At 31.7% G+C, this 26,147-nt stretch overlaps 1 protein-coding gene across 5 annotated transcripts in view; it reads right to left on the minus strand.

Annotated features, from left to right (window-relative positions):
* Positions 1-1,583: 1,583 nt before the first annotated feature.
* LOC143226520 (uncharacterized) overlaps positions 1,584-26,147 on the minus strand; it is a 142,239-nt gene continuing 117,675 nt past the window's right edge. For 2 of the 5 annotated variants that reach the window (XM_076457563.1, XM_076457565.1), the window contains 8 exons: positions 13,667-13,821; positions 13,158-13,239; positions 11,602-11,733; positions 10,988-11,093; positions 9,708-9,765; positions 8,316-8,488; positions 7,581-7,687; positions 1,584-5,200 (listed from right to left, as the gene is read on the minus strand). In XM_076457563.1, coding sequence (XP_076313678.1) covers positions 4,379-5,200; positions 7,581-7,687; positions 8,316-8,488; positions 9,708-9,765; positions 10,988-11,093; positions 11,602-11,733; positions 13,158-13,239; positions 13,667-13,803 — 1,617 coding nt within the window. In that variant the 5' untranslated portion in view covers positions 13,804-13,821 and the 3' untranslated portion in view covers positions 1,584-4,378. Of the gene's footprint in view, positions 5,201-7,580; positions 7,688-8,315; positions 8,489-9,707; positions 9,766-10,987; positions 11,094-11,601; positions 11,734-13,157; positions 13,240-13,666; positions 13,822-14,583; positions 14,779-24,034; positions 24,198-26,147 lie in introns of those variants that run through there. The other 3 variants (XM_076457564.1, XM_076457562.1, XM_076457561.1) reach the window with 3 other exon arrangements.

Below are 26,147 nucleotides of genomic sequence, written 5' to 3' on the forward strand. Positions count from 1 at the left end.
AATTTTTTGCTCTAATAGATGGTGTGTTTGATTTTCATATGTCTTTAATTTTTGCTTTCATTTTCAGCTCATTAAATGGAATGTCAAGTGGACAAAATCGAGCATTTTCGACACCATCTGCTTTTCTTGCAATTTCGTTTAAAACAATGCATACTATATACCTAGGTATTACATGAAATAAAGTATCATAATAAATGTTTTGGGTGTAATGTGTTCATGCATTGAAGTATTGTATAGTCTTGCATGTAATGCTTGAAAAATTATTTAAAAACGCTCACGAATTATTCCTCAACCTAATATTTATACTAAAGTTATACAAAGATGTTTCGAAATGAAAAGTTTTTCAAGATTTGCAACTGCAATGTAAATCACTTTCATGTATCAGCCCCCAAATATCGTCTTCCATCATGTTTTCATTATAAACTTCTAGGTCACAAAAGCAAAGTTTGAAGAGAAAATAGGTCTTTTCCATTCATTTTAAGCATAAGCAATTGGGAAATAACACTTTCTGCCCAGGAACAAGAAAAAGTTAAAATGTTGTTACTAGTGTTTTAAGTTGTTGTCTATAAAAATGGTAGTTTATGTTCATGAATTTGTTGTCAATAGAATAATGGTTACAAGTTGTTGTCTATAAGAATGGCAGGTTATGTTCATGAACTGTTGCCTATAATGTCTGGATGATTATTTAACATGTAATTGATGTTTATGAAAATAGTATTTGTGAGAATAATGAAACATTGTTATAGAATGCAGCCACAAGACTGTTAAAGTGATTTAAATTACTCCATTGTATCTTACAAAAATTCTTTTAACCTGTGTTTGCCATTAACATATTTATTTTTGTTGTTATTGTTAAAGTGAAAACTGAAAGACAAGTTTTAGAATTTAATATTTCTTGGTGATTACTTATTACAACTGTAAAATTTTGTCACTGAATTTGTTAGAGGTACAAATTATTGTAAATTAATTGTTTTACCCAATTCAGGTTTACAGATGTTTTTTTTATGAACTCACACTCATAGAATGTCAAATTTACACACATGTCAATCTTGACATTTCACATGTCCTTTTTAGTCCAATAATTGAAAATGTTATTCACATAACATTTGGTTTGTTCCATAAGTCTGGACTTAATCTTTATTGTAAATTAATTTACACTGTATTGTGTATTTACCTGTTATTTTTATGAACATTTATAAAATGTGATTCATTTATTGTTCTAAGTAACTGTTCAGTATATATTATTCTGTCAAACTCACTGCAGAGCTAAATATGTTTTTCTTAAAAGGTGGCACACCTAAGGTTTGTTTTGGATGAAATTAAGATGAATTGTTGGATATGATATTACAAAAAAAGACAAAGAAAGCTTGAGTAATTTTAGAAATATTCATGCTGCTTTTGTGAACTTAAAGAACATTTCTGAATCAACTGGCCTAGTGATGGAAATTAATTTTAAATGTTGCTAGTCACACAAAGTTAATTACCAGTGTTTAAAATATACTTACTAGTAGAAATATTTTAGAAAACCAGAATGTTTTCAGTGTTTTGGATACCACAGATAAGGAATTACAAGGAAACAAATATTGTAATACTAATCCAGCTTCAGTGCTTGGTGCTTTATTGTCTCTTACTGTTGGTACTAATTTTGTAGTATTAAATAGATAAAATTTAAGATGCTAAGTAAACACTGATTACAGTTTTAATAAATGGTCAAAAAAAAAGATCAGTTCTGTAATGTAAAACAAAATAAAATGATCTTATTTGTAGTTTTATCCCTGGCATTTGAGCTCTGTGTACTTTTTACCAGCCTAAAGAAGAAAACAGTGATTGAATTACCTGTACTAATCCCACCTCATAACAGACGGGGTGACATCTATCAATCTTAACATTAACTGCGAGTTTTGGGGTATAGTGTACTAAAAAATGGATTTTCTTTTGCAAGGTTCTTTGTACACAAGTCTTCCAGGTAATTTATTTAAAAATTATATTTATCTTATTTAATTTTTAACTTAAAGTAAAGTAGGATACTATGGCCCTTGACATGTATGAAAACATTCTCTATTTAAAAATACTTTAAACAAAAATATTTCAGTCTACCTTCACATTGGAAACATCTTTTGCAATTCAAGTTCACATCCTTTGGATCATATCTGTTACTAATAATGACTTACTCTAAACATGAGAATTGTGTGCCTACTATACACACTGATCAAGGCATCATGAGTTAACCTGACTGATGTAAAAAACATTGAGGATTGCTTACGAATATTACAAGTAACTGGTGAGAACTAAGATGTAAGCATTGTTTATCATCCTTGCCTGGTGTTTTAACCATCATTCCAGAGCACGGTGAATTATACTGGGTTCTGCTCATGTACGTTAAGAGATGCTCTACTGTATGTACCAAACATTATGCTGACACTCCTGTAACTAACACACAGCTTATTAATATGAAATTGACATAAGTGGGAGACATACATCTTGCTTGATATTAAATAAAATATGCTTTAACTTACTGACTGAAATAAGCATTATATAATCCACAAACAATAATATAAAATAAACATAAATGAATCCTCATAGATACTTGTTTAGCACACTATGTATGAATCCTAGAAATTTGTAAACCTAGTATGTCATAAAAACTAATTTTAATATGCAGAATAGCAGTGGCACCAACAAAGATAATGTCATACTCTAAAAATCTCATGTTTGGCTTCTTTTAATATCCTAAACTAATATAAAATACTACTAAGACTTATTGTTCCCATTGCAAATTTTAAATTACTGATCAGGAATAAGACAGACAGCACCCTACTGTCCAGGCCAATAAACTAAATGTATAATGCACTCACAGATATTTTATGGTATCACACTATGTAAAATGCCCTTTTTTAATGTAGAATTTCAAGTTTATTTTTCTTCTTAAAATAAGGTTTCATTTTCAAGGGAAGATCTGTATTGGCTCACATTTTGACATATATGATTCACATGTGTACATCATTTTGGCATTCCTGCAAAGTGATTGTTCTAGATTACAGCTTTTTGGTAGATGTGATACCTGTATTAACAATGCTGTAATTGTAACTAAAATAAAAGCTTAATTCAGAGATATATTCCTGAACTGATGTGATAATGTAGCCTTTTAGGCTTAATAAGTAACCTAGATCACATTTTACTGGAACTAATTTTCCCTTTAGGGCATGTAAGAAAATAAAAAACTATTTTCCATCAAAGTTTTACACAAAGTAACCTCAAAGTTGTTATCCAAACAACTTTTCTAATAAGCCATTCCAACATATTTAAAAAGTTTATAAGATGTTTTTTTTTAATTTTATGAATTTCTTAAGTTAAAATATTTATCTTTTAAGAAAAATATAAATGTTTCTCCATTCTTCTAAGTGATATTACTTGATAAATCTGTCCAACACAGGCAGTTTATGAAAACATGTATAACAATAGATTATAAACTTGAGATTTTTTGTTTTAGACTTGTACACAAATTCTTACTTTAAACTTTACTTTAATACAGAGAAGTGCAAAAGCCATGTTCCCCTACTTTAGTGGATAATATAAATAATTTGTTATTGAAAAACAAGAATGAATTATATATTTTTAAATATAACAATTTATACAAACATCTACAAAAATAGAAGTCCTACTACATAACAAACAAACAAACAAAATTTATTCTTATAGCTTCAAGAACCACAGAACCAGAAACTCTTAAATTTTAGAAAGTACTTTACTGGTATAACCTGGAACTCAAATAACCACAACAAAAATATCTAATGAAAAAATATATCACTGCTTGACTAGCTACATAAATTATATACTTTGTACATATTGCATCTTACATCCTTTAAAAAAAGTTTAAGTTATTTTTACGATAAACTGAATATAAGCTCTAAACACTTTTAGTACGTTGATAGAGTGTAGCTGTTACTTAAAAAGGAGCTGTTCTTCCTCCTGTTACTTGACACATTTTATGCCTTAGGCTAATAGAGAAATCCTAAGTTTTATTTAGGTCTTACAGTAAAAGGACACAAGATCTACTAAATTAACCGTTACAGTCTGGAATCTCCCAGTGAATGTCCTATTCACAAAAGATAACATTTTAATTTATCCTACAGATATAACACATATAATGTAATTGCATTTACTGGCAAGAAAACTTGTTATGCTGTTATAAAACATCTTGTCAATCCAACAAAACATTTAATTTATTCATCCAAACAAAAATTAATATTAATCTTTATAATTTTAACCAATGAAATCAGAGAATCAATGAAAATTTCTTTAAAAAATGAAAAAAGTGTGTTAGTTTGTAAAGTATCATAACAGTATTCTAAATTCACAAGGTTTCAAAACTTGAAATCTAAAACCTTCCAGTAATTCTCACTTGAGGGATTCCTGCAGAAGGTGGTGGCTGTTGTAAGTTAGTAACAATAGATGGCTGGTAACCTCTAAAGCCTGTTGGTGGAGCTGGTGGTCGACCTGCTTGTAAAGGTGGTTGTGGCGGGCGAGGCATGACTTGATGTGGGTTGGAAGAAAATGGAGGGTATTGAGGATGTACTGTAGGAGGTGGAGGGACACTGTACTGTGTTAGTGGGGGACATTGGGGCTGGCTGGAGTAATGATCAGCAAATCGTGGGGGTGGGAGAAAAGGGTGAGCATGCAAAGTGGGACATGGAAAGTTATATGGTGTTTGGTTGGATGGAGGAGTGGGGAAAGGATAACACTGTAATTGTGAGTGAGACTTGATCTCTGAATGATGATAATATTGATGTTTGGTTTGAGGAAAAGGTGTATTACCTGGGGCAAGAGAAGAAACAGAAGTGGGGTAGGAACAGTGACTTGTTACAGCAGACTGATCTGGACATCCACCATTAGAAACAGTTCTGGTTGTTGTTTCACCGCTCATGGCTGGCTCCTGCTGCTGTGTGGATACATTTTCATTACCACCTGTGGTAATACTTGCAGTGACAGGTTTATCCTTAGAGGGAGAATCTTGAGAAGTCTGGACAGTTGAGACTGAAGCAGTCACTGTAGTGAGAGGTATGGTAGTCACAGTGGAATCATGTAAATTCAAATCTTTAAGCTCAGTTTCTTCTACTTTTGAAATTGTCTGGCCCAAAGATCGTTCTTTGCTTGTAGATTGTTGAGGTGGTGACAGTGAAAGTTGTGCTGGCGATGTTGACTAAAACAGCACAAGTTATACTCTTATGTCAATTAAGGAGTCAAAATAAACTATAGAAATTTAGGTATAACATAGTATAGAGATCCACCAACAAAAGATTTTAAAAAATGCATATGTCAGAATTTGGGAACCCAAAATAAATAATATTTATTGGAAGGAGCAACTGAATTAAAAACAAAATATGTAACCTATGGCTTTAAATCACTAACTGGTATGTCAAGTGTTTTAATTGTCCAACAGGAAAAACAGGGGTTAAGTTCTTCCTTTTTCAGAGCAAAAAGAAAAAAGAAGTATGGAATTTTTGTTACTGAATTTGTGAATTTCCAAAATAAACAGTAATTATTTATATGATTAATGTGAATGAATGTTATATCCTTTATTACTGCTACTTAATACAAGTATAGTAATTTATTTGTTTACTTTATAAAGACAAGTAGAAATCATTATATACCTAGCCTAGCTAGCTATAGTAACAGTTTTAATGCTACAAAATTACTGACACGAGAAATTTAAAACTACAAAAACTGAGTAACTTAAAATATTTTCAAAAAAGAAATTGTCCCCTTTTGACTAAAATTAACACTACTACAGATATATAAGAAAACACTTGAATATCACACACTTTTCGTTTATGAATTTCATTTACCAATCTCATGACGACAAAGGTCATTTTTCAAACACTGCGTTTTACCTAAACAAAGAATCTACATTAAATACCTGTACTTTCCAGAGAAACAAAAATATATCAATCATTACTTGTCTTCATAAAATCTAAATATGTTATTATACTTGTTTTCTTTTTGTTAACTATATATTTCTGAACCAACAAAAGTAAACATAGGGTGCACATATACCATTTCAAATTTACTACTCATCAGAAACACTAGCATTCTTTTAGGTACAAGAAAGAAATCACTGGGACCCCAAATGGAAGAGTTTACTAGAAGAGACAGAATGATAAAGTCTGACATTATTTTCTGTACATTTATCTGGAAATGTCACTTATTTATTTAGTTGAAACTTTGTTGGAATAATGAAATTTCAATTCACTCCATAACCACATACACTGATTTTGTATCCCATTTTTACACACAAGTAAAAAATATTTTGTAAATGTAAAATGATATAATGATGGCAATGGCAAGAAAGAATACACAAAAATATAGGGATGATACAGCTATATACAGATTATCCATCCTACATGGGTTAATATTAAAATTTATATTACACTGCAAAATTTACGAGTACAAAATGTTTATGAAGTAGGTCAAATTGACCGATCTTGTAGTGACTCTAAGAATTGAGACAATTTTATTCAACTTGATTTTCCTTGTATGCAAGTTGTAGGCTCTTAATGACACTACATTGATGCTACCCTGGTATGCATGATATTATGATAAACAAACTGTACATCAACAATCAGGAGTATAGAACTACATTAATACTGTATTAAAGTCAAGAATGCATTTTACAGTGCAGAGTTGTCTTGACTAAAACAAGAAAACATACAATTTTATGGGTTGGTATCTTATTTTTGATGGTCTCTTGCCTTGCTTTAGGACTTGTTGGATAGAGAAATGAAACATAAGTGACTGGTAACCATCATTTAAAGTAAAACTCCCCATCACTGCTGATATTTTAGTGTGTATATTTGTATTATGTCTACTGAGTACTTTTGCCATCCCTACATATAGTCTTCTGACTATGATACATCATGCATATCAGTCCCTGATATATATGGTTTAACACTTAACCTGCTAATCACAACCCTGGAGTACAAGTGAAACATGGAATTTAAAAGAACAAGAAAGGAGTTTAGTTAATCCTGAACAACATTATTATTTATTTATTGAAAACATGGTTTAATGTTTTTGTTGTTGTTTTTATCTCAACCAAGAGTTCATACATGCGATATTATAAGTTGTGTTTAAAACATCCACATTTTATTACTTCATCTTATTGTATGTGCTTTTGAATTTTTCCGTTTGATTTGCATCAAATGTCCAGTCCATAGAAAAATGAAAGAATTAAGAATATATCCAATATACAACATGCAGGATTGGAATGTTAACATTTCGATTGACAACTAGAAGTTTTCTTACCTCAAAAATCAAACTGTTACTGTAACTACTGATTAAGTTATTAAAGATTTCACTTGAATGGCTTGATATTAACAAATACAGCTCAATGAAAATATTCCACTAACTTTTAAACTATGCAACAAATATGCAATATTACATGTGGGAAAAAATGTTTTTACAAAACACATTGTTCATTCCAATTTCTGTTGCTTTGTTTTTTCAATATTATTTTACCATTAAATTTAAAATGTAGATCATACAAAGGTTACATGTTATTGTTTTTATTTCAGTTAACTTACAGGTTGTACTTGTTTATCAGATTTCAGTGGTGATGTAGAGGGGAAACAGTTTTCTGGAGTAGCTGGTGTTGGTGTGGAATACAAGTCCAAAACTTGGTGACAAATATCTGGAGTAAAATACCAATTACATAATAACATTCATTTTATCGAAAAAGGTTTAAAATGCAACTTGGCTATTCATTCCTGGAATTTTGTAGTTAGCTTTAAATGTTACATTTATAATGCTACAATCTTACGAATTTTGATACACTCAGTTGCTGACAAAAACGTCCAATTATTAGTCATAAATTGACTATTTCATAATCTTAGTGTCTCTTTCCTCGAAGTACATACCAGTAACACTGCTGACAACACATTATTAATGTATGTGATAACTCACATACAGCCTTCTATGGTAAGACAATTATACTTACAATTTTATTTGTTTTGTCCCAAGTTCATAACTGAAATGAAGCACATGGCTCTGAAGTTAAAATAAAACTGACAAATATAAATGTCAAAATAATACACAAAATATTTAGCTAAACTGTGAAAAACAATGATATTTGCTAATGAAGATGGCAGCCTTCCACTAATTCTGTGAACTATGTAAGTTTATTAAGCTAGTTAGTAAAAATGTTGGGAGCATATATGATTGGCATCCTCATAATCAAACTCTGTCTAGTTAATGGAAATCTTCCTGAAGTAGAAAAAAAAAAAAAGAGAGAAAGGCATATCAATCAAATATTAAATGACCTTCTAACACATCTATTGTCAAGTCCTCTACAAAAACCTCCCACCAATACTGTTGTTTTGATGTTCTTCCAGACCAGTCCAAGACCTCAAATTTAGAAAGTTTTCCAGCAAGAAATATCAAGGCAATTGCTATTATTTCTGGTTCCCACTGCAGACATATTGTTGTACACAAGCTGAGAAAAAAAGAAGAATTTATACAAAATTTTTTAAAGTACATATTAAGAAGAGAAAACATGACATTGTAGGTTAAAACTCTTAAGCAGAAAGTAAGCCTATTTAGGCCATAATACTAATATGTTTAGTATTTTCTATGAACTTTTTTTTTCTAGTTCAAACGTATGCAAGATCTACAAGTAAAATAATTTCACATTTCCAAATAAATGACATTCAAAACGCCCATTAACAGTCACTTATATTTAACATTAGGCCTAAACTATAGTGAAATCTGTTTACGTTTCTGTGCTTCTGATGTACAGTGTGCATTTTGATTTTACTCTCAGCTTTGAATAAATAATTTCAATTAACCATCACTCCTCATCTGAGACACCCAGTTTGAAAGTAATTTTGAAAGCAGAGAGTTAATATAATCTAATATTCAATATTTTTTAAAGTGGATGGAACAAGTTCAATCTTAATATAATGTACATAGCTTGAATATATGAATATGTATGTGACCAAAATAATACAATGTATCACCATTTATTGAACAACACTAGAAACAAAATTCCATAAAAAATTCACACTTTTGGATATTCTACCTATATATAGATAAATTCAAACAATTAGAAAATCAACCATGTCCAACCATTTTTTTATTGTAAAACAATTTAAATGAAAATACTCTCCTCACAACAAAAACACGACTTTCACCAGGGCTGTAAGTGAGGATTTGATTATACCTTTTGTGATGCAATTTTTAATTATAGTACTAAAAAACAGGAGTTCTTAAAAAACTTTTTTTCAATAAATGTTACCAGTTTTAATTTATAAAAACATTAGTTTATATTGGCAAAATCCAAACACTCTTTCCATAGTGTTTTCCAGAAAAATCCATTTTTAGGAATTGTTCAGTTTTAATTTTTTTTTCAATAAAGTTATGAGTAGAATAGTGTTTCTGTTAGTAATAAGTGTGACAACTGTAGAATAAGAAACTAAAGACAAATATTATCTCATTCAATCCAACTTTAACTTCTTTTAACTGGATTTCATAAATTGGTATTTTTACTAACTCAGTATAGTTAAAACAAATAGTCAACTTTCTCCTTTGATGTTGAACAAATTATTTAAGATATTATCTTTTAAATAATATTGAAACTTCACTAGAAAAACTAGGATGAAAAACTAATACTGATGTTTATCCATGCTTAAAAAGAAATATTATAAAAGGCTTACCTGTCATTAATAAATGTCCAGGCCATCTGGACCACCTTTTGTAATTTTTGTTTGTCACCTAGGTAAAAATTCAAAACTTTCTCTGCACTTTTAGCAAAATGTTTTTCCATAAATTGAAAAAAAAATTTGCTGTTTAGAGAGGTTAATGCTAATTTTTATACAATTTCATCCATTCTTGATAGTTGAAATCCATATAAAAGCTATAATTTCTTTAGGTTTAAATTTATAATAAAACATTGAGACATCCAGTAGTGATTGCAAGCCCTTTCAAAACACAGTTGAGAAAGACTTAAGTAATTTTATGATCAAGTCACTGACTTGTACTATGCAATATAAATTTGGTGTTTTAATTATTTTTTTTTACTTAAAATATGAAATAAAAGCTCAACACAGTCTTTATATGAAACACAGGTACACTTCACTCTTTACTAATATTTGTTTTATGCTCTCAGCTTAGCACTTTCCCTTATTTAATTAAAAATAAATACTTAAACCAACATTTATTTCTGAGTTTTTTTTACCACATGCTAAGTCCAGGTGATTATAAAAATGTAATTTAACATGTACCTATCTTAAAACGAAAACACAACCACTTCACATTGTATTCACTAATATACTAACAATTTGGGGAAAAAGTTACGTTCCTAAATTAACTTTTCTTATTACACTATGTAAAAATTTTTTTACTTTTTCTTGTTCCTGTGCAGAAAATGTTATTTCCCAATTGTTCATGCTTAAAGTAAATGGAAAAGAGCTATTTTTCTCTTTAAACTTTACTTTTGTGACCTGGAAGCATGTATCGAAAACATGATGGGAGACTGTATTTGGGGGCTGATACGTGAAAGTGATTTACATTAGTCTCAAATCTCAAAAAACTACTCACTTCTAAGCATTTTTGTAAAACTTTAGTATAAAAAAAATACATAAATCTTGATTCGTATGTTGTTTTATTCAGACTTTATGTAAATGAAAATGTGCAAATTTGCCTGTTTTTTACATAGAAAATAGATTCATTTCTAAATTTCATTATCCAGGTCACAAAAGCAATGTTTGAAGGGAATAATGGCCATTTTCTGTACTTTTACAACATAAGCAATTGAGAAGTAATGCATACTATCCAGGAACAAGATTTGTGTTACATAGTGTTATTAAATACTTTATTTTTCCTGATGGAGTATTTTTTCATATACAGTCACCCTTATTTTTTGAGTTACAAAATGTGAAACACATTATATGACAGAACTAACTAATAATAAAAAATAAAATTTAGTATAATCTACCTTTCAGTGATTTTGCATATTTCAAAAGATGTCTATATGGATGGTCAACTTGAAGATCAAACTTTATGGTCTGAAGAAGAATTCTTTCTAATGTCATGACTTCTTCCTTTAAAAAAATATACACAAACTGTATTGTATTTCATGTGCATATTGTATTTATATATATGAGTAATAAAGCAAAATGTACTTATTAATCTATTCATAATGAAACCATTTTACAGTAAAAAGTTCAATTTTACTCAAAAATTCAAACTAGACAATTATTTCATACCTTTCAGTAATTGCATTGCTTCAAATTTTTATCTTATGTGTAAAATAGATATTTTATCTCTATTTGACTTAATGTTATTTGTTTGCTCAATACAGAATTTATAACTTATTTTATATGTCAGGAAAAGTATTAAAATTTAGAGCAATACTAAATATCAGTTTCATCAACCATGTTCAATTCATTCAAGATATCTACATCAATAGGAGACCAGAATGTTACAAATATATCACAGAATTCACAAGATTTTGCATTTCTGTATTCTTGGTTCCACCACACTTTCACTAAATAAGCAAAACTCAAGTTATCTGTAGGTTACTTTCATTCATAGATTTTGTAATTCTACCTTTGAGTCTTCTCCAAACTGTGAAATTTGTTGCTCTGTTAGAAAGCTATGAGCCATTTTGATTATATCTTTACATTTCTTGGGGGTTTCCTCAACCTTCCCAGCAAGAAATAAACAGCTACAAGCAGTTACCTGAAAACAAAATTAGGGAAAAAAAACCTCATTCCAACATTAAAAAAGGTATATGCATCATTGATAACTTGCACTTAAATATAAGGATTAACAGCTAAATATCTTTAAATAACCTGAAATGGAGATGTCTATCAGAATAACATTGAAAATAATCTTTCAAATGCTTAACTTACAAGCAGATTCCTTATCTTGACATAAACCAAAATGCTGTAAAATAGTAACCTTTTGCATTTGTAAAACCTGGTACCAACTTTCAAAAACCCTAACTTTTAAATTAAATATCATTAAAGATGTATATCAAAGATGATCTTCGTGTTCCAAAAAGTAATTTTAAATTTTTGTTTTTTTATTCTGCATGTATTCACAAAGAACCTGAATAACAGTTAAAACAGTATACTAGAGTGATGTCACATCACATAATAAATTTACAGCAGATATTTTTGAAAGCTCAAGAATAATGCTAAATGCAAACAATAAAAAAGGAGGAATAATAAAACTATAATACACCCTCTAATTAATAAGTTATCTCTATTCTTCAACTCAATATATTTGTATCCAATATAAAAAGGTATAATGGATATCTTTAAAGCATGCACAAATGTAATTCCACTAATAACTAAATATTCATCATTTACAACAGACCTGACAGTGCAAAATTCACTATCACAATGATAAAATTTCAATAAAAACTTTTAAACTCTCTTATGAATTAACTGTTAAAGGTTTTTTTTACTAATCAAATTAATAGGCATTGAAAAGTTGAATTCTTTCACCATTTTAATTAAAGGTTTCAACATAAATAAAGTTTTTTTGTTATTTAACTTTAGCTCATAGGACAGGATGGAAAGTGTTAAAAAATGACCAAAGTTCTTAAAAATAGACAAAGTGACCTTTCTGTCAACTATGGATTCTTATGACACACATATCACAACATGTTGGAATTTTATATTAGTGGTTAGTACTAGTTAAAAATAATTTGGAAGTAACAGAAAATACACAATCATTAAAAATTTCCTTATTGACAGAAAAACATCTTTCAGTTGAAATCAGACTAAGAAATTTTTTGATCCTTGACTATTTTGTTGACTTCTTGTACCTTGTTAATTCTAATTATATGGTATTCTAAAAATTAAACGAGTTTTAACGTGTAATGAAAAAGTTAACATGTTTTAAACTAGGGCTGTCAACCATCTTCTACTTCCTGTACTTACCTTCTAGCTTTTAATGCCTTGTCAAAGTAGAACTAAAACTCCCGTGTCTTAAAGTATTTGATTTATTACTTACATTTAACAGCTCGAAAATATCTAGAACTTTTTAAAATTTGAATTGTATGTGCAGATAATTCTGTATTTCTATTTTGAAAAGGGGTAACAACCCTAGTTTAAACAAGGTAAAATTTTCCTCGATAAAGAAATTATACTTACATACTTTGGGAAAGTCTTAAATGAATGAATCATGTAGAAACGATGGAAGTACATCACTCCAGTTGCAATTGTATCATACCGTCTGAGTAATTATTCGTTAAATACTCAAAAGGAAATAAAGCATGGAAAACTTGCAACTAAAACCATCTAAGCTATGTTACTAAGTATACTCCAAAGGGAAAACAATAATAAAAACATGTCTCGCAATTTTCAACCACACTGTAAACGTCGTACAGAATCACATAGAATCAATTAGTCCTAAAATAATTTCGGTTCCCCCCCCCACTACATTATTTTAACTTTAAAGTGACGCCAGTTTCGATGTTGCTGAAACTCAATATTTTAAGTGTTTTTCCCTCATGGCTTTTAATTTTTTTAAAACCTCTGGTAACTTGTATAACATTCATTAACTAAGCACGGTAGTTCAGTAGCTATTTGTAAATAAACACACAAACAAACTGATATCTAAACAGTGCGACGTTCTTACGAAAGTTACAAATAAAGAATACAGTCCCATTTTAATTCCCATGTTAATAATGAATCGAGCTCCTTCCTTCCTGTACCATTGTTCTATCTCAATACTGATACCATCTAAAACAGTTGGGGTGTTACGAAGATCTCTCTTGTCATAATACCATGATGGCATGTTCTACTTCTGTAAATCCTGTGAAAATAGAAATACGTACATACACATATATACAGTGGCTAAAAGCAACCCACTATTCATCATTCTGGTGAATTGAAAGAAATTTTGGGATTTTTTTTCCCTAAGGAAACATGCGATACGATTTTTTGAATAAGTTTTAAGAAAAACTGTACTCCACAAACAAATTAGATTTTTCCTAATTTCATATATTTAAAAGTATTTTCCCGCTATACCTCCGTATGCAAGATAAAACATTAGTAAAAGTTAATTTAAATACCCTCTAAAACATTTAAAAAGGTACATACGAAGATGTCACCATCATAGCAACATCAGCTTGAAATACTATTAGTTAAAAAACAATTTTTTTCAAGTACATTTTATAATTAATTCCATCCTTTGTTCATTGTTTAATGGTGTGTTTTGCAGAATATGATAATGATGATGCATTTCGAGTACAAGTACACATTCGAATCAGTCACTTATCTTAATTTTTTACAAGTTACACTGTCGTAGTAAACACTTCAACTCAAAATTCTATTGCTACATTGACGATTATTTAATAATTTGCCAATACTTTATGATTTTATAACTTCTATTCAATTTCAAAATGTTTCCGTATATATTTAGGGTATATTAAAATTTACACTGTTACAGGAAAATATCAGTATATTTCCTATCTTCCAGTGTGTTAAGTATTTTTTTTACAACTTTCAATAATTTGAGTTTAAAATCAAGTGCAACAATTACTAGCTTCTGTGATTTATGAATTATTATACTCACAATCATATCCTATCAAACAAAAAACGTTCTACTTCTTAATTATATTACTTTTCATTAAAAATGTGAATAAGTTAAAATTCCGTATTAACACACCTGTCTATAACTTAACAAAGCCAAATTTACAAGAATTAGAAACAAACACTTCTTCCCAACTTTCGAATTACACATATTTGCAAAAACAAGAGGAAAGCGTCCTCTGCATAAAATCTTATACTTATATGTAAATTTTAATTGATTATGTCACGACCAACAGCAATTCCAGTAAAATTAAAACTGTTATTTCATTGCCCAATATTTTAATATTTAATCAAAAGCTTATCGTTACAAATACTAGGAGACAAAATTCATTACAGTGTAACATAAGACACATATTAAGAAAAGAGTGTATTTCGTTCACAATATATAATCTATAAGTGTCTTACAGTCATTACGTTAGAGGTGAAGATCGAGGAGTGTCGCTCCAATAATTGAATTGGAATCCGAATATACCCCTCCCTCCAGTATTTCATTTATATTTAGTCATTTTCTCTGTGAAAGAAAAAGACTAAATGAAAATTGTTTTGCAAGTACGTGAAAAGAGAGTGGGTGGTGGTAACTAGCTGCTTTCCCTCTAATTTTCCACTGCTAAATTAGAGACGGCTAGTGCAGATAGTCCTCGTGTGGCTTTCCGTGAAATTCAAACCAGCTGGATTGACCGTGATAATAAAACGTCTCCCAGACTGTAAAGACAAGAATGTTTGGTGTGACAAGGATCTGAACCCCTGACCATCAGCTTACGAGTCAAACTCCTTAACCATTTAGCTATGTCAGGCCGGTGTTCGGCTGAACCTATATTTTTTGTAATAAACAACGATTGAAAGAGCAAATAAAACATACATTTGCTGTACAGCGTCGTTTAAACTAGTAATATAATTTAGCAATTACTAACTACTTTGTATGTAGCTAATGAAATACTTTAAAATTACACATGTTTATTTTAATTTAAGTCTAGCTTCCCAAACAGTGGTACAACGAAGTGAGAATTTATTGTCTTTTCGTTGAATGATTATCAATTTTATGTGAACAATAATGCAAAATTACTTTCAGTTTTAATCTTATAGAATCTTTTTTATATAAGTCATCTGGAGGGCATGGTTTGCATGCTGAACGATCTTTGTAAAATATGTGTTGGGTTTTGGTATCACAAATTAGAACTTTTATCTTCAATAACATTCTGAGTACGAATATCGGTTGTAAAGTAAGTTACAGTTGTTTGACAAACTGAACATTACACTGTTAGTAACTTTTGATGAATCTGTATAATTTGTAAACTGAAACAGAAAAGAGCGTTTGATTGACAATGATTATCACATTACTGAGAGGAGAAGTTGGACTGTTCTTTCATTCTATTATAAATGTAAAGTTACTCTGATTTTTTCGGGTATAAAATATATTTAAAAATATATATTTTTATATTTTAAAATAATATATATGTATGCCTCCAACAGACGGCCAAGTTTTGTGTACATGGATTTAACGTAGTTCATTAAGATAAAATATTCTGTATTCGTAGGCGATCAAAGGGCAGACTCTAGATGTGTGCTCCAAAATTGGCGACTCTTTTAAAAATGGAGACTTAAGAATAATTATCAGAGACAGCCAATGTTTCAACTTTGAACAAAGTCAGTGGTCACAGTTAAAATAGTAAATAGAGAGCTTCCTATTGTTGTTGCCCTCTCCAGAAATTAAAATATTTTCAGTCGCTTATGACTGTTCTGATGGCCCGGCATGGCCAGGTGATTTAAGGCGTTCGACTCGTAATCCGAGGGTCACGAATTCGAATCCCCGTCGCACCAAACATGCCCGCCCTTTCAGCCGTGGGGGCGTTATAATGTGACGGTCAATCCAACTATTCGTTGGTAAAAGAGTAGCCCAAGAGTTGGCGGTGGGTGGTGATGACTAGCTGCCTTCCCTCTAGTCTTACACTGTTAAATTAGAGACGGCTAGAGCGGATAGCCCTCGAGTAGCTTTGTGCGAAATTAAAAAAAAGACTGTTTTGTAAAAATGTGAACTCGAAATTTCAATAGACGTTTTAATAAAACAAAACAAAAACTTAAATAATTTAAAATAATAAAACATTTTTCAGTCTCTACTAAAATTTTCAAGTTCAAAAAAGATATCAAGACTCTAATATTCGTATCTGCAAGCGATTGCGGCCTTATGTTCCTTGATGGAATCTAATGGTGAATGAATAAATGAATGAATATTCGTATGATACGCTCAAAAACAAACGGTAATATTTTTAACTTGTAGTTTTAGTTGTATTTGTGTAACTTGTGAAACTGAGTTTTCATATGATCACAGCGCGTAGTTAATATTTGGCATTTATAATTGACAAAACACGCAGAAAAAATTTTCTTGAAATAGACATTTAATGTTTTATCATCATTATTGATAATGAAGTAGAATAGCTTTCGTTAGGCCTTTATGGTTAATGAGTGGGGCTGTAAATTCGAGAGCCTCTGACTCGTGTTCTATTGCTATAAGTCCCTCGACGGAACAGCAATAAATCTACGGATTTAAAACATTACAATTCGTGGTTCGATTTCCTGCTGTGGTCTGAAACAAATAAACAAAAGATATTACCACAAAATCTCGTTCTGTTTATTTGTTCTATTGCACTTTAAGGAAAGCTATCCGAAGACTATCTGTATAACCTGAGCCCTTTCGAAAGATCTCCAATTTGCTCCCAAAGGAGAAAAGTCCACCTTTTGAAAGTGCTCGGGTTATGGGGCTTTTATTCATTTCTGTCAAAACTTCTTGAACCTAAGTGTTTTTCTAATACCGCGAAGATTATATGTCTTTAATTTAGAAGTGATAGACTAAAAGTCAGAGTGCAAGTCAACACCGCCCACCGCCAACTCTTAGCCTATTTTTTCCCACATATAACTAGGCCATGGCACAGACCATTTGGGGTCGTAAGTGCATTATGCGAGTGGTGACTAAATCTCAGTATTCTACTGAGGTAGCCAAGGAGTTGATGGTAAATGCTGATGACTAGTTACCTTTCTTCTAGTCTGTCAGTTCAAAATTAGGAACGACAGATTTTGCATGTATATCCAAAACAAACAAATCTTTGATATATCTTCGGTAAGAGAGACAGATCTAATTTGTGGAAAAGAATACTGATTTTGCACTACTTCGAAAATATCATTGTTCCAAAAGCGAAAAACCATAACACATTAATTGAATATAAAAATTGTGATTTTAATTTAATCTGTTTAAAACTTAAGGTGAATAAATACAAAAACATACTAACAACAACACATAAATATTTTTGTAAAGATGTTTTCTTTTGGCCAGATGATAAGCGTGCTGGAGTGTGAAACAACGAAGGATCTGTGATTCTCCTCTCCTTATAATACTAAAAATAAAATTCATAAATTAATAATACTCCTCACTTTGGAGCTGCAGATGTGTTATAAAAATGTCGGTCAACAAGAGTAGCCCAACACTTGGTGACATATGGTATTGTTCAATTGGCTCTCTCTGGTTTATCACTTCAGGGGCGACTAATGCAGATCGCTCTCGTGTTGCTTTGCGGAAGATTCGACAAACGAACACAAATGAACTTTTTGTTTTAACAATGAATTCATATTCGTGTTAAGTATTTGTTAGCTTAAAGTAATCATCTCAGACATTCTATTGATATGAAACGAAGAAAAATAAAGCGTATTGGATATATCACGATAGAAAAACTGTCATTGGTTATTATGAAGCTATCTAAATGGTTAAAACGCTGAAATCCAGGGTTTGATTTCCTGCAGTAGACTGAGTGCAAATAGCCTATTGTGTAGGCCTGCATTCAGGCAACAACTGCAACCTATTAAAAGTGTAATATAATTAATGTATATCACAAAGATACATAAAAATAAACAAACACAGGGAAATTAATGTATATCACTAAGATACATAAAAATAAATAAATAAACACAGAGAAATATTTTCTCTATGACACCTGTTATGATTCACTAAACCTTTGTTGGATTTTTTTGTTGAAATTTTGATAAATAAAAATAAAACATAATTTTATTTTATAAGTTCTGACAAATATGGACAGATAAGTTATTTAGTTGGTGTAATAACTTCTACAGAAAGATGTTGTAAAAGTTTTCTTCAGCTTATATATAAATTTAAATGTATGTAACAAATAAGTGAACTGTGTCAGGAATCTCAATTGCGTATCATCTACACAATTTAAACTAAATATAATTACACGCTGTGTTTTGGGAAGAAGATATAGTTTTGACAAATCACAAAAAACCACTTGGAAACCTGTGAATGATTACACAGTAGAACACTTGGTCTACAACACTGGTTTTGTTCTGATTGGTTAATTACGCTTGACGACCCCCATTAATCTCCTAGTCAAGAAAATAAACATGCAGTAGATATAGCTATGTGTCAGTCTGCTAGCCAGAAACAGTTACTATCAATATAATAATAACTAGATTTACTTCAACAGAGTCCCCGAAAGTGTTCTGTTTCAAGAGCAAATAAAACCAAAATTAAGAGCAACATGTTCTTACTTTTATATTCATATGTCATGCTGTGATGTAGCCTACAGAGTGCATAATGTTTCTCGTGCTTCATGGCACGCGCACATTTTATTGGCAGCACAACAGCAAAATTGCAATGTGCCTTATGTGAATCATTTTAGAGTTTACTGACTGACTAACAGACAACAGACTACATTATGGTGGAGCGAGTGGTTAAAACAGGTGATTCCTCCAGGCGGCCTTTGCCTACTTTCGGGGAAATAACAACTGTAGGTGGAGCGGCATTCCAAGCTAAAGTTAGACAGAGAGAGATTAAAGTAGGGGACGTTTCACGTTATTATATATTTTTCGAAACAGCTTGGTTCAGTTGCATTGTACTCTTTTTAGTCTTTGGTTTTAGCGTAAATGTTTCACATCAATAGCCAGCTTAAAAGCATACGGTGTATTGACTTTGGAACAGATTCAGCAGTTCTTTATTCGTATAATTAGTCAACGTTATTTTAAAATATGTGAGCAAAATAAATTTCTGTAAGTACACGACTAACTAATGTTTATATGTTCGACTTAAAAAATAAACTAACGCGAAAGCACGTTGTTGTTTCTCTAAGATTGTATAGCATTTCCGGAATTGCTCTGCGCTATAAAAAAACTTTACAAAAGCAATATCGAGCGCACAACACCTGTCAACACAAAGCCACGCACTTGATATCCTATCTCCTGTTTCCCCGTTGAAAAATGGAGTAAAGATAGTTTTTATTCGTTGTTAATCAGTTTTATTAACAAGTTGCTATTTGAGGAACATTACATTTGCAGGCTCATACCTTTCCTTGTACAGAAAATGAGGCCCCTATTGGTCCAACAGTATGTCTACAGACTTATAACGCCATAAATTAGGTTTCGATGCGTGTGACGGGCATAGTCCTTTGTGTAGCTTTGTGCTTAGTTATAGACAAACTGAAAACGAGCTGTTGTAAAGGTCTTATGTTCATAAACCGTTACCTCTGGCGTCATAGTGACGTCACACAAACACTCGCATGTTACCTAACACTGGCTGATCATTATCAAAGAATAGTCTTTGATGATGGTCTTGTTAAGGTCATAAAAGGAATCACAGTTGTCAGAAATAGGTGCTCGAGCAACAGCAACATTAAAAAAAATGTTTTAACTTACTTTTATTTTAAAGAATCGGACCAAATAATATAACCTTTTCCATTAAGTGATGCCAATGAAGTGTTACGTTATATGGTATTACTTGTGCTCCATGGCGCAAGTAACTTAATAGAATGTAACATTAAATTCAAAGAATATCGTAAAAGATAGTTCACATTTAAATACGATTAATGGTCGATATTTCTAAATAATTTGTTATGAACATCTTACGTTTTTCGTTTGACTTTGGCTAAATTATTGTAAACTTTGAGCTGTTATGTGTTGCTGGATGGGTTACAAGATAAACACACTGTGACAGCTGGTGTGGCTAACTGTCTAACTTCCTTATGTATGGATAGACATTTCTGGCAAGAGCTAACCATTGATGTGTTGTCAGTGTGATGCCCACCAGGGAGTTAACCAATTAAAACATTTATCAAGACAATATAGCGAATAAACTCAAGTATCTTTAAGTAATTGCGTTTTATTTACCATGACCAGCAGCCAATATACGAAATTTAACGAATTTGTTTTTTTTATATGGGTATATTCATACATCCTAGCCACTTTCATAAATCTACTAGACTTTTATTTCACTTGTTTGTTTCATTTTTATAGCAAAGCCACGATGCTCTATCCACCGTAAAGAATCGAAACCAGGTTTTAGCATTGTAAGTACTTGAACTCATTACTCTCTTACCTAGGGACAAATCAACCAGTTTCCCTATATTCTGTTAAAATCATGTCTCAGAACTCTTATTGATGTAATTATTATCTTGTCTTACACGACGAGTCCTAAAGTATATTTAGTAATTTGTGAAATATTGTGTTGGTTCTTTGGTGTCAAATGTATCAAAATAGCAAGTTCTTGAAATAAACAAAAAAGTGTGAAGATATTTTTAGACAAGAAGTACGCCCTCTACTGGCTCAACTGTAATCCTGCTGATTCACATCACTAAAAATGGGGTTTCGAAATTCATGGCTGACGTAGTCCAGATAACCCATTGTGCAGATATGTGCTTAACTTCAAACAAACAAAAAGTACATCTTCCAAAAAATAAACAAAACAAACAATAAAAATGTACTGCTCGAATCTCTTATAGTTGCATGAAGTTAACCATTACTGTATCATAATGTAACACTTTGCCAGTAATACTATTCTGTTATTATTATTATTATTGATTACTATATTTCCACTAATTCAAAGATTTTTTTTTGAAAACCAATATTAAAAGCTATTTAGACACTTTATTGTATTATCTTGCTTGATTATGTGTTGTTGTTTCTTTAGTGCAAAGTTATACACAAAGGGTGTCTATACTATTCATCCCAGAGAATCGAGTCCCTAATCTTATCACTGGTAGTGTGATATGGCCCGGTGGTTAGAGAAATATACAGTTTGTGGGTTCGAGTTCTGTAACTGAACGTGCAGCAGTACGTTTGTTGTAATTTAATGGTCAATCCCACTCTTCGTTGGTAAAAGAGTAGCCCACGAGTTGGCGGTGGGTGTTGAAGACTTCCCTCTCATCTATGACCTCAAAATTAGGGATGGCTAGCGCAGATAATTCTTGAGTAGCTTTGTGTGAAACTGAAAACAAGGCAAATCCTTCTGACCAGTAATTTAATTTATTTAGAACAAAAGGTGGGTGGATCTTTCAGTAATCATCTTCTAAACTTTTAGAAATTCAATTTACCACAAACCTAACTGATGACATTTGTCCTGCTCAATGCTTTTCTTAAGTTAAACGTGTCATTTGCACGAGTGAAATGCTTGTATTTACAAAGTGCATTTGTTGCGAAAGTCTACACCGGGTGTTGACGTCCACTGATAGATTACTTTAGCCTCTGAGTAAACTGTACGAAGAAATTATTATTTTTATTACTGAAAGTCATTGCATGTTATTTCGTATCTTGGTCTTCCTCGATTTATGTAGGATAACAAACTGTCAGTTGTAACGTGATGGATTTTGTGTATGTATATAAAAGGACTTTCATACGTACAAACAGTAGATATATGGTGTTCCAGTAATTTATCTAGGATCCTATCTTCCCCTTAAGTTATACTGTTGGGGCTGGGAAAGAGGTTCCATTAGTTTGTAGAGAGAACTTTGTAAATTTTCGAACACACTCAGTTGAACGAATATTAAATCGGCGACAGTACTTCAAGCCAACAGTTCATATTTTGGTGTTCATTAAGTAAAACGTACTCTATTATTCTTTTATTGTTACTTTTATATAATACCCCACTAATATATGATGCTGTATTATTGCCTAGTTAGACTGAATATTATTTTACTATTATATCTCCAATTTTTAAATACAATATCAAAATAGTATTAGCAGCAGCCATACTTAAGGTAAGAATAGAAGTAGATGTGATAATTCTAAGCATTAGTAGCACTTAAATCTTTGCTTCATTCCAAATACGTTGTGTTCAAATGAATAAAAACAAACTCAAACAAAAAACGAAATAAAATTGTAAACGCTGCATAAATTAAAAGGATCCTCAAGGCACAGGCTATAATATGGGATATAAAATGTACCCTAGGTGTTGGAGGAGACTATGGAAGTAGGACCCATATTGCAGTGGGGATACACCGTCTATCAGTATTAATTAACCTCCGTTCGCCAGTCTCTAATGAAGAAATTCATAAAATAAAATAAAATAATCAAAACAAGTACACGTTAGGAGAGCGAAATTTGAATGTCAAGCCCACAACGTCCAAAATCTATACCACCTTTACTGCCTGCAGACAGTTGCGGAAAGATGACTGCTCTTCAAAGTAAAAGAAGAATAAGTAAATGAAAACGAGCAAAAGAAAAACGAAATAATATGCTACCAGTTGGGGTTAATTAAGATAAACTTACCTTCTAAGGTTGACATTGAAGCTCCAATTCTAGTACTAAAGTGCTAATTTAACTTGATTAATGACACAGTAATAAATTATACGAGTTAAAAGATATAAAGTCGTTTATCGCAGATTTGGATTTGCTGATTTTAACACAGTACTTCCTTTTGATTTTATGTTCCTTGACAGTACGTGTCTCTATGTGTGCATGTGTGTGACTGCTATAACTCCAAGAGGAAAGAACGTAGAAGACTGAAATTTTACACCCATACTAAATGGACCCTGAGGGTGCTTATCTGGGTATTAATTATCTGAATACGCGTGTGCATCTTTTTAATGAGGCAAGCTAGAGAAAACCACATAGAAAAGAAATAGTTCTTTATATAACATCTTCTAACAGCCAGAAACGCCAGTTCATTTTGGTAACAGTGCAATCCAACAATGACTTTAATGTCATGTAGCATAGCAAAAAAGTATATATGTTTTTCTTTTATGTTCAAATTGTTTCAGAATACACACAATATCAACCTAAGAACTAAAGAAAATATCTATTTCATAGATCAACAAGAACTATATTTTCAGAGCTAGAGAGAATGTTAACTAAAATAACAAGATTAATAGATAATGATTAAAACTTCATGGAATCCATATATATCATAAAACTAGAAGTAAATTAATTATGCAAAGAAAAATTAGAAAGTATAATAATTATGGCAGGAGTAAAAAGCTTAATGACGACAAAAATTGAATACTAATATTTTATAAACAATTTAATTAAATAAGAAAAGAACACAATTAAAAATTAATAAATGATAAAGGTAAAACGGTAACGCATAACTTGGAAACAAAAGAAGCGTGGCCAGAGATTACTAAGCATTTACCAAAATTCGAAATAGGTAACAGTTTAAATAGTACCTTCAATAGAGAGGAAATACATAAAATTGTGTCCCCACATGGCCAGCTGGTTAAAACACTCGACTCGTAATCTGAGGCTCAAAAGTTCGAATCCCAACTACACCAAACATGCTCGCCCTTCCAGCCGTGACAGTCAATCCAACTATTTGTTGGTAAAAAGAGTTGACGGTAAGTGGTGATGACTAGCTGCTTTCCCTCTAGTCTCACACTGCTAAATTAGGGACGGCTAGCGCATACGGCCCTTATGTGCTTTAAGCGGAATTCAAAAACAAACATACATAAAATTATAAACAGTTTATCATTAAATAAAACACCGGGACTAGATGAATTACCAACAGACTTTTATATAAAAAACTTTGACCAATGAAAGTGAAGAATTCGTAAATATGTTAAATAATTCAACATTTAATGAAGGAGTAATCTTAACGTGCTATAAAAAGGTTAGGTTAGGTTTTTGGAATTTCGCACAAAGCTACTCGAGCGCTATCTGTGCTAGCCGTCCCTAATTTAGCAGTGTAAGACTAGAGGGAAGGCAGATAGTCATCACCACCCACCGCCAACTCTTGGGCTACTCTTTTACCAACGAATAGTGGGATTGACCGTCACATTATAACGTCCTCACGGCTGGGAGGGCGAGCATGTTTGGCGCGAACCCGCGATCCTCAGATTACGAAGCGCATGCCTTAACGCGCTAGGCCATGCCAGACCCCACTATAAAAAGGACTATTCAGATTTGATAAAATATTATAGACCTATTACATTAATTCAGAGATGCCCACCATTATGATTTGAGCGTAATCATTACGATTTTGGTGTATACATTACAACTATACGCTCATACAGACAAATATTACGCCTTGTTGCAACTCCCAAATTATTATATAATATGTAGACCTATACAATAAAGTGATAAATTGTTCCCCCAGGGCTTGAAAGGGGTGAAAAGAAAATTTCTAGTGAGATACAAATAAATTTTGATAATAAATGACATAGTCCAAATGGCTACTTGCGATAATCATGTTTGTGCTTGAAATAATAAAAAATATTTGTATCTCCAACGTCTACCAATAGTTTGAGTGCGGTGCTTTTCCATACTGGGTACGTGGGGGAATCCACAGTTACGTCATCAGTGCTTGTCAGCCAATCAGTGCTCGCGTAGATGGGTATTTCTGGTTTTCTAAGCGACATAAAAATACCAATACGATCGTTCACAAGATAGAAAAAAAGAGGCCTAGTTCACCAAATTGTCTTGTTTCTGGCAAATCTAAAAGGACTAAAACTGTGAAAGGGCTCTGTCTACAATCATTACGTTCAGTCATTTGAAATAGTTGGCATCTCTGCATTATGTGATGTTGATTAGAAAATCCTTACTGAAGTAATAAATAATAGAATAACAAATGTGTTAGATAATTTAATTATAAGGTCATCCCTTAATTAATGTCCGATTTTAGGTTCAGAAAAAGAGAAAGGATTTCAAACGTTTTTAATGTTATTTAATCAATAATGTATGTTCCATTATTATTAATTACATCCTGCCAACGATTCACAATATTTCGAATGCCACCTCAAATAAAATTATTGGGGTTTGAAGGAAAAGAATGTAGAGAGGGTAGTTTTGACATTTTCATGTGTTCCAAGCTCTTTTCCTTCAAAATAGTTCTGCAAACTTCGAAATAGATGATAATCAGATGGGGCAAGATCTGGAGAATAAGGATGTGGAAGTTTTTCCCAGTCTAGCTCTTCAATCTTTGCAGATGTGATCCTTGCTGTATGGGGTCGTGCATTATCCTGGTGTAACACAACACCTTACAATTGATCAAAGCAGGTCTCTTTTCTGTCAGTGCAACGTTCAAGCGCTCTAACTGTTAACAATAGAAGTCTCATGCAATCGTTACATTTAGTGGCCGCAACTCAAAGTGCATCACACCAACAATATCCCACCAAACGCTTAACAAGACTTTCCTCGGATGGAGGTAAATTTTGGGCTGTGCTTTAGCCAGTTTACCTGCACTGAGCCATTGTCTGCGGCTCTTAACATATTTATAAAATATCAGATTTTCATCTCCAGTCACTAACCTGTCCAAAATAGGTGAGTTATATTCACGAGAGTGCA

The sequence above is a fragment of the Tachypleus tridentatus genome, chromosome 9 (genome assembly GCF_004210375.1).
Source record: "Tachypleus tridentatus isolate NWPU-2018 chromosome 9, ASM421037v1, whole genome shotgun sequence".
Taxonomy (NCBI): Eukaryota; Metazoa; Arthropoda; class Merostomata; order Xiphosura; family Limulidae; genus Tachypleus; species Tachypleus tridentatus.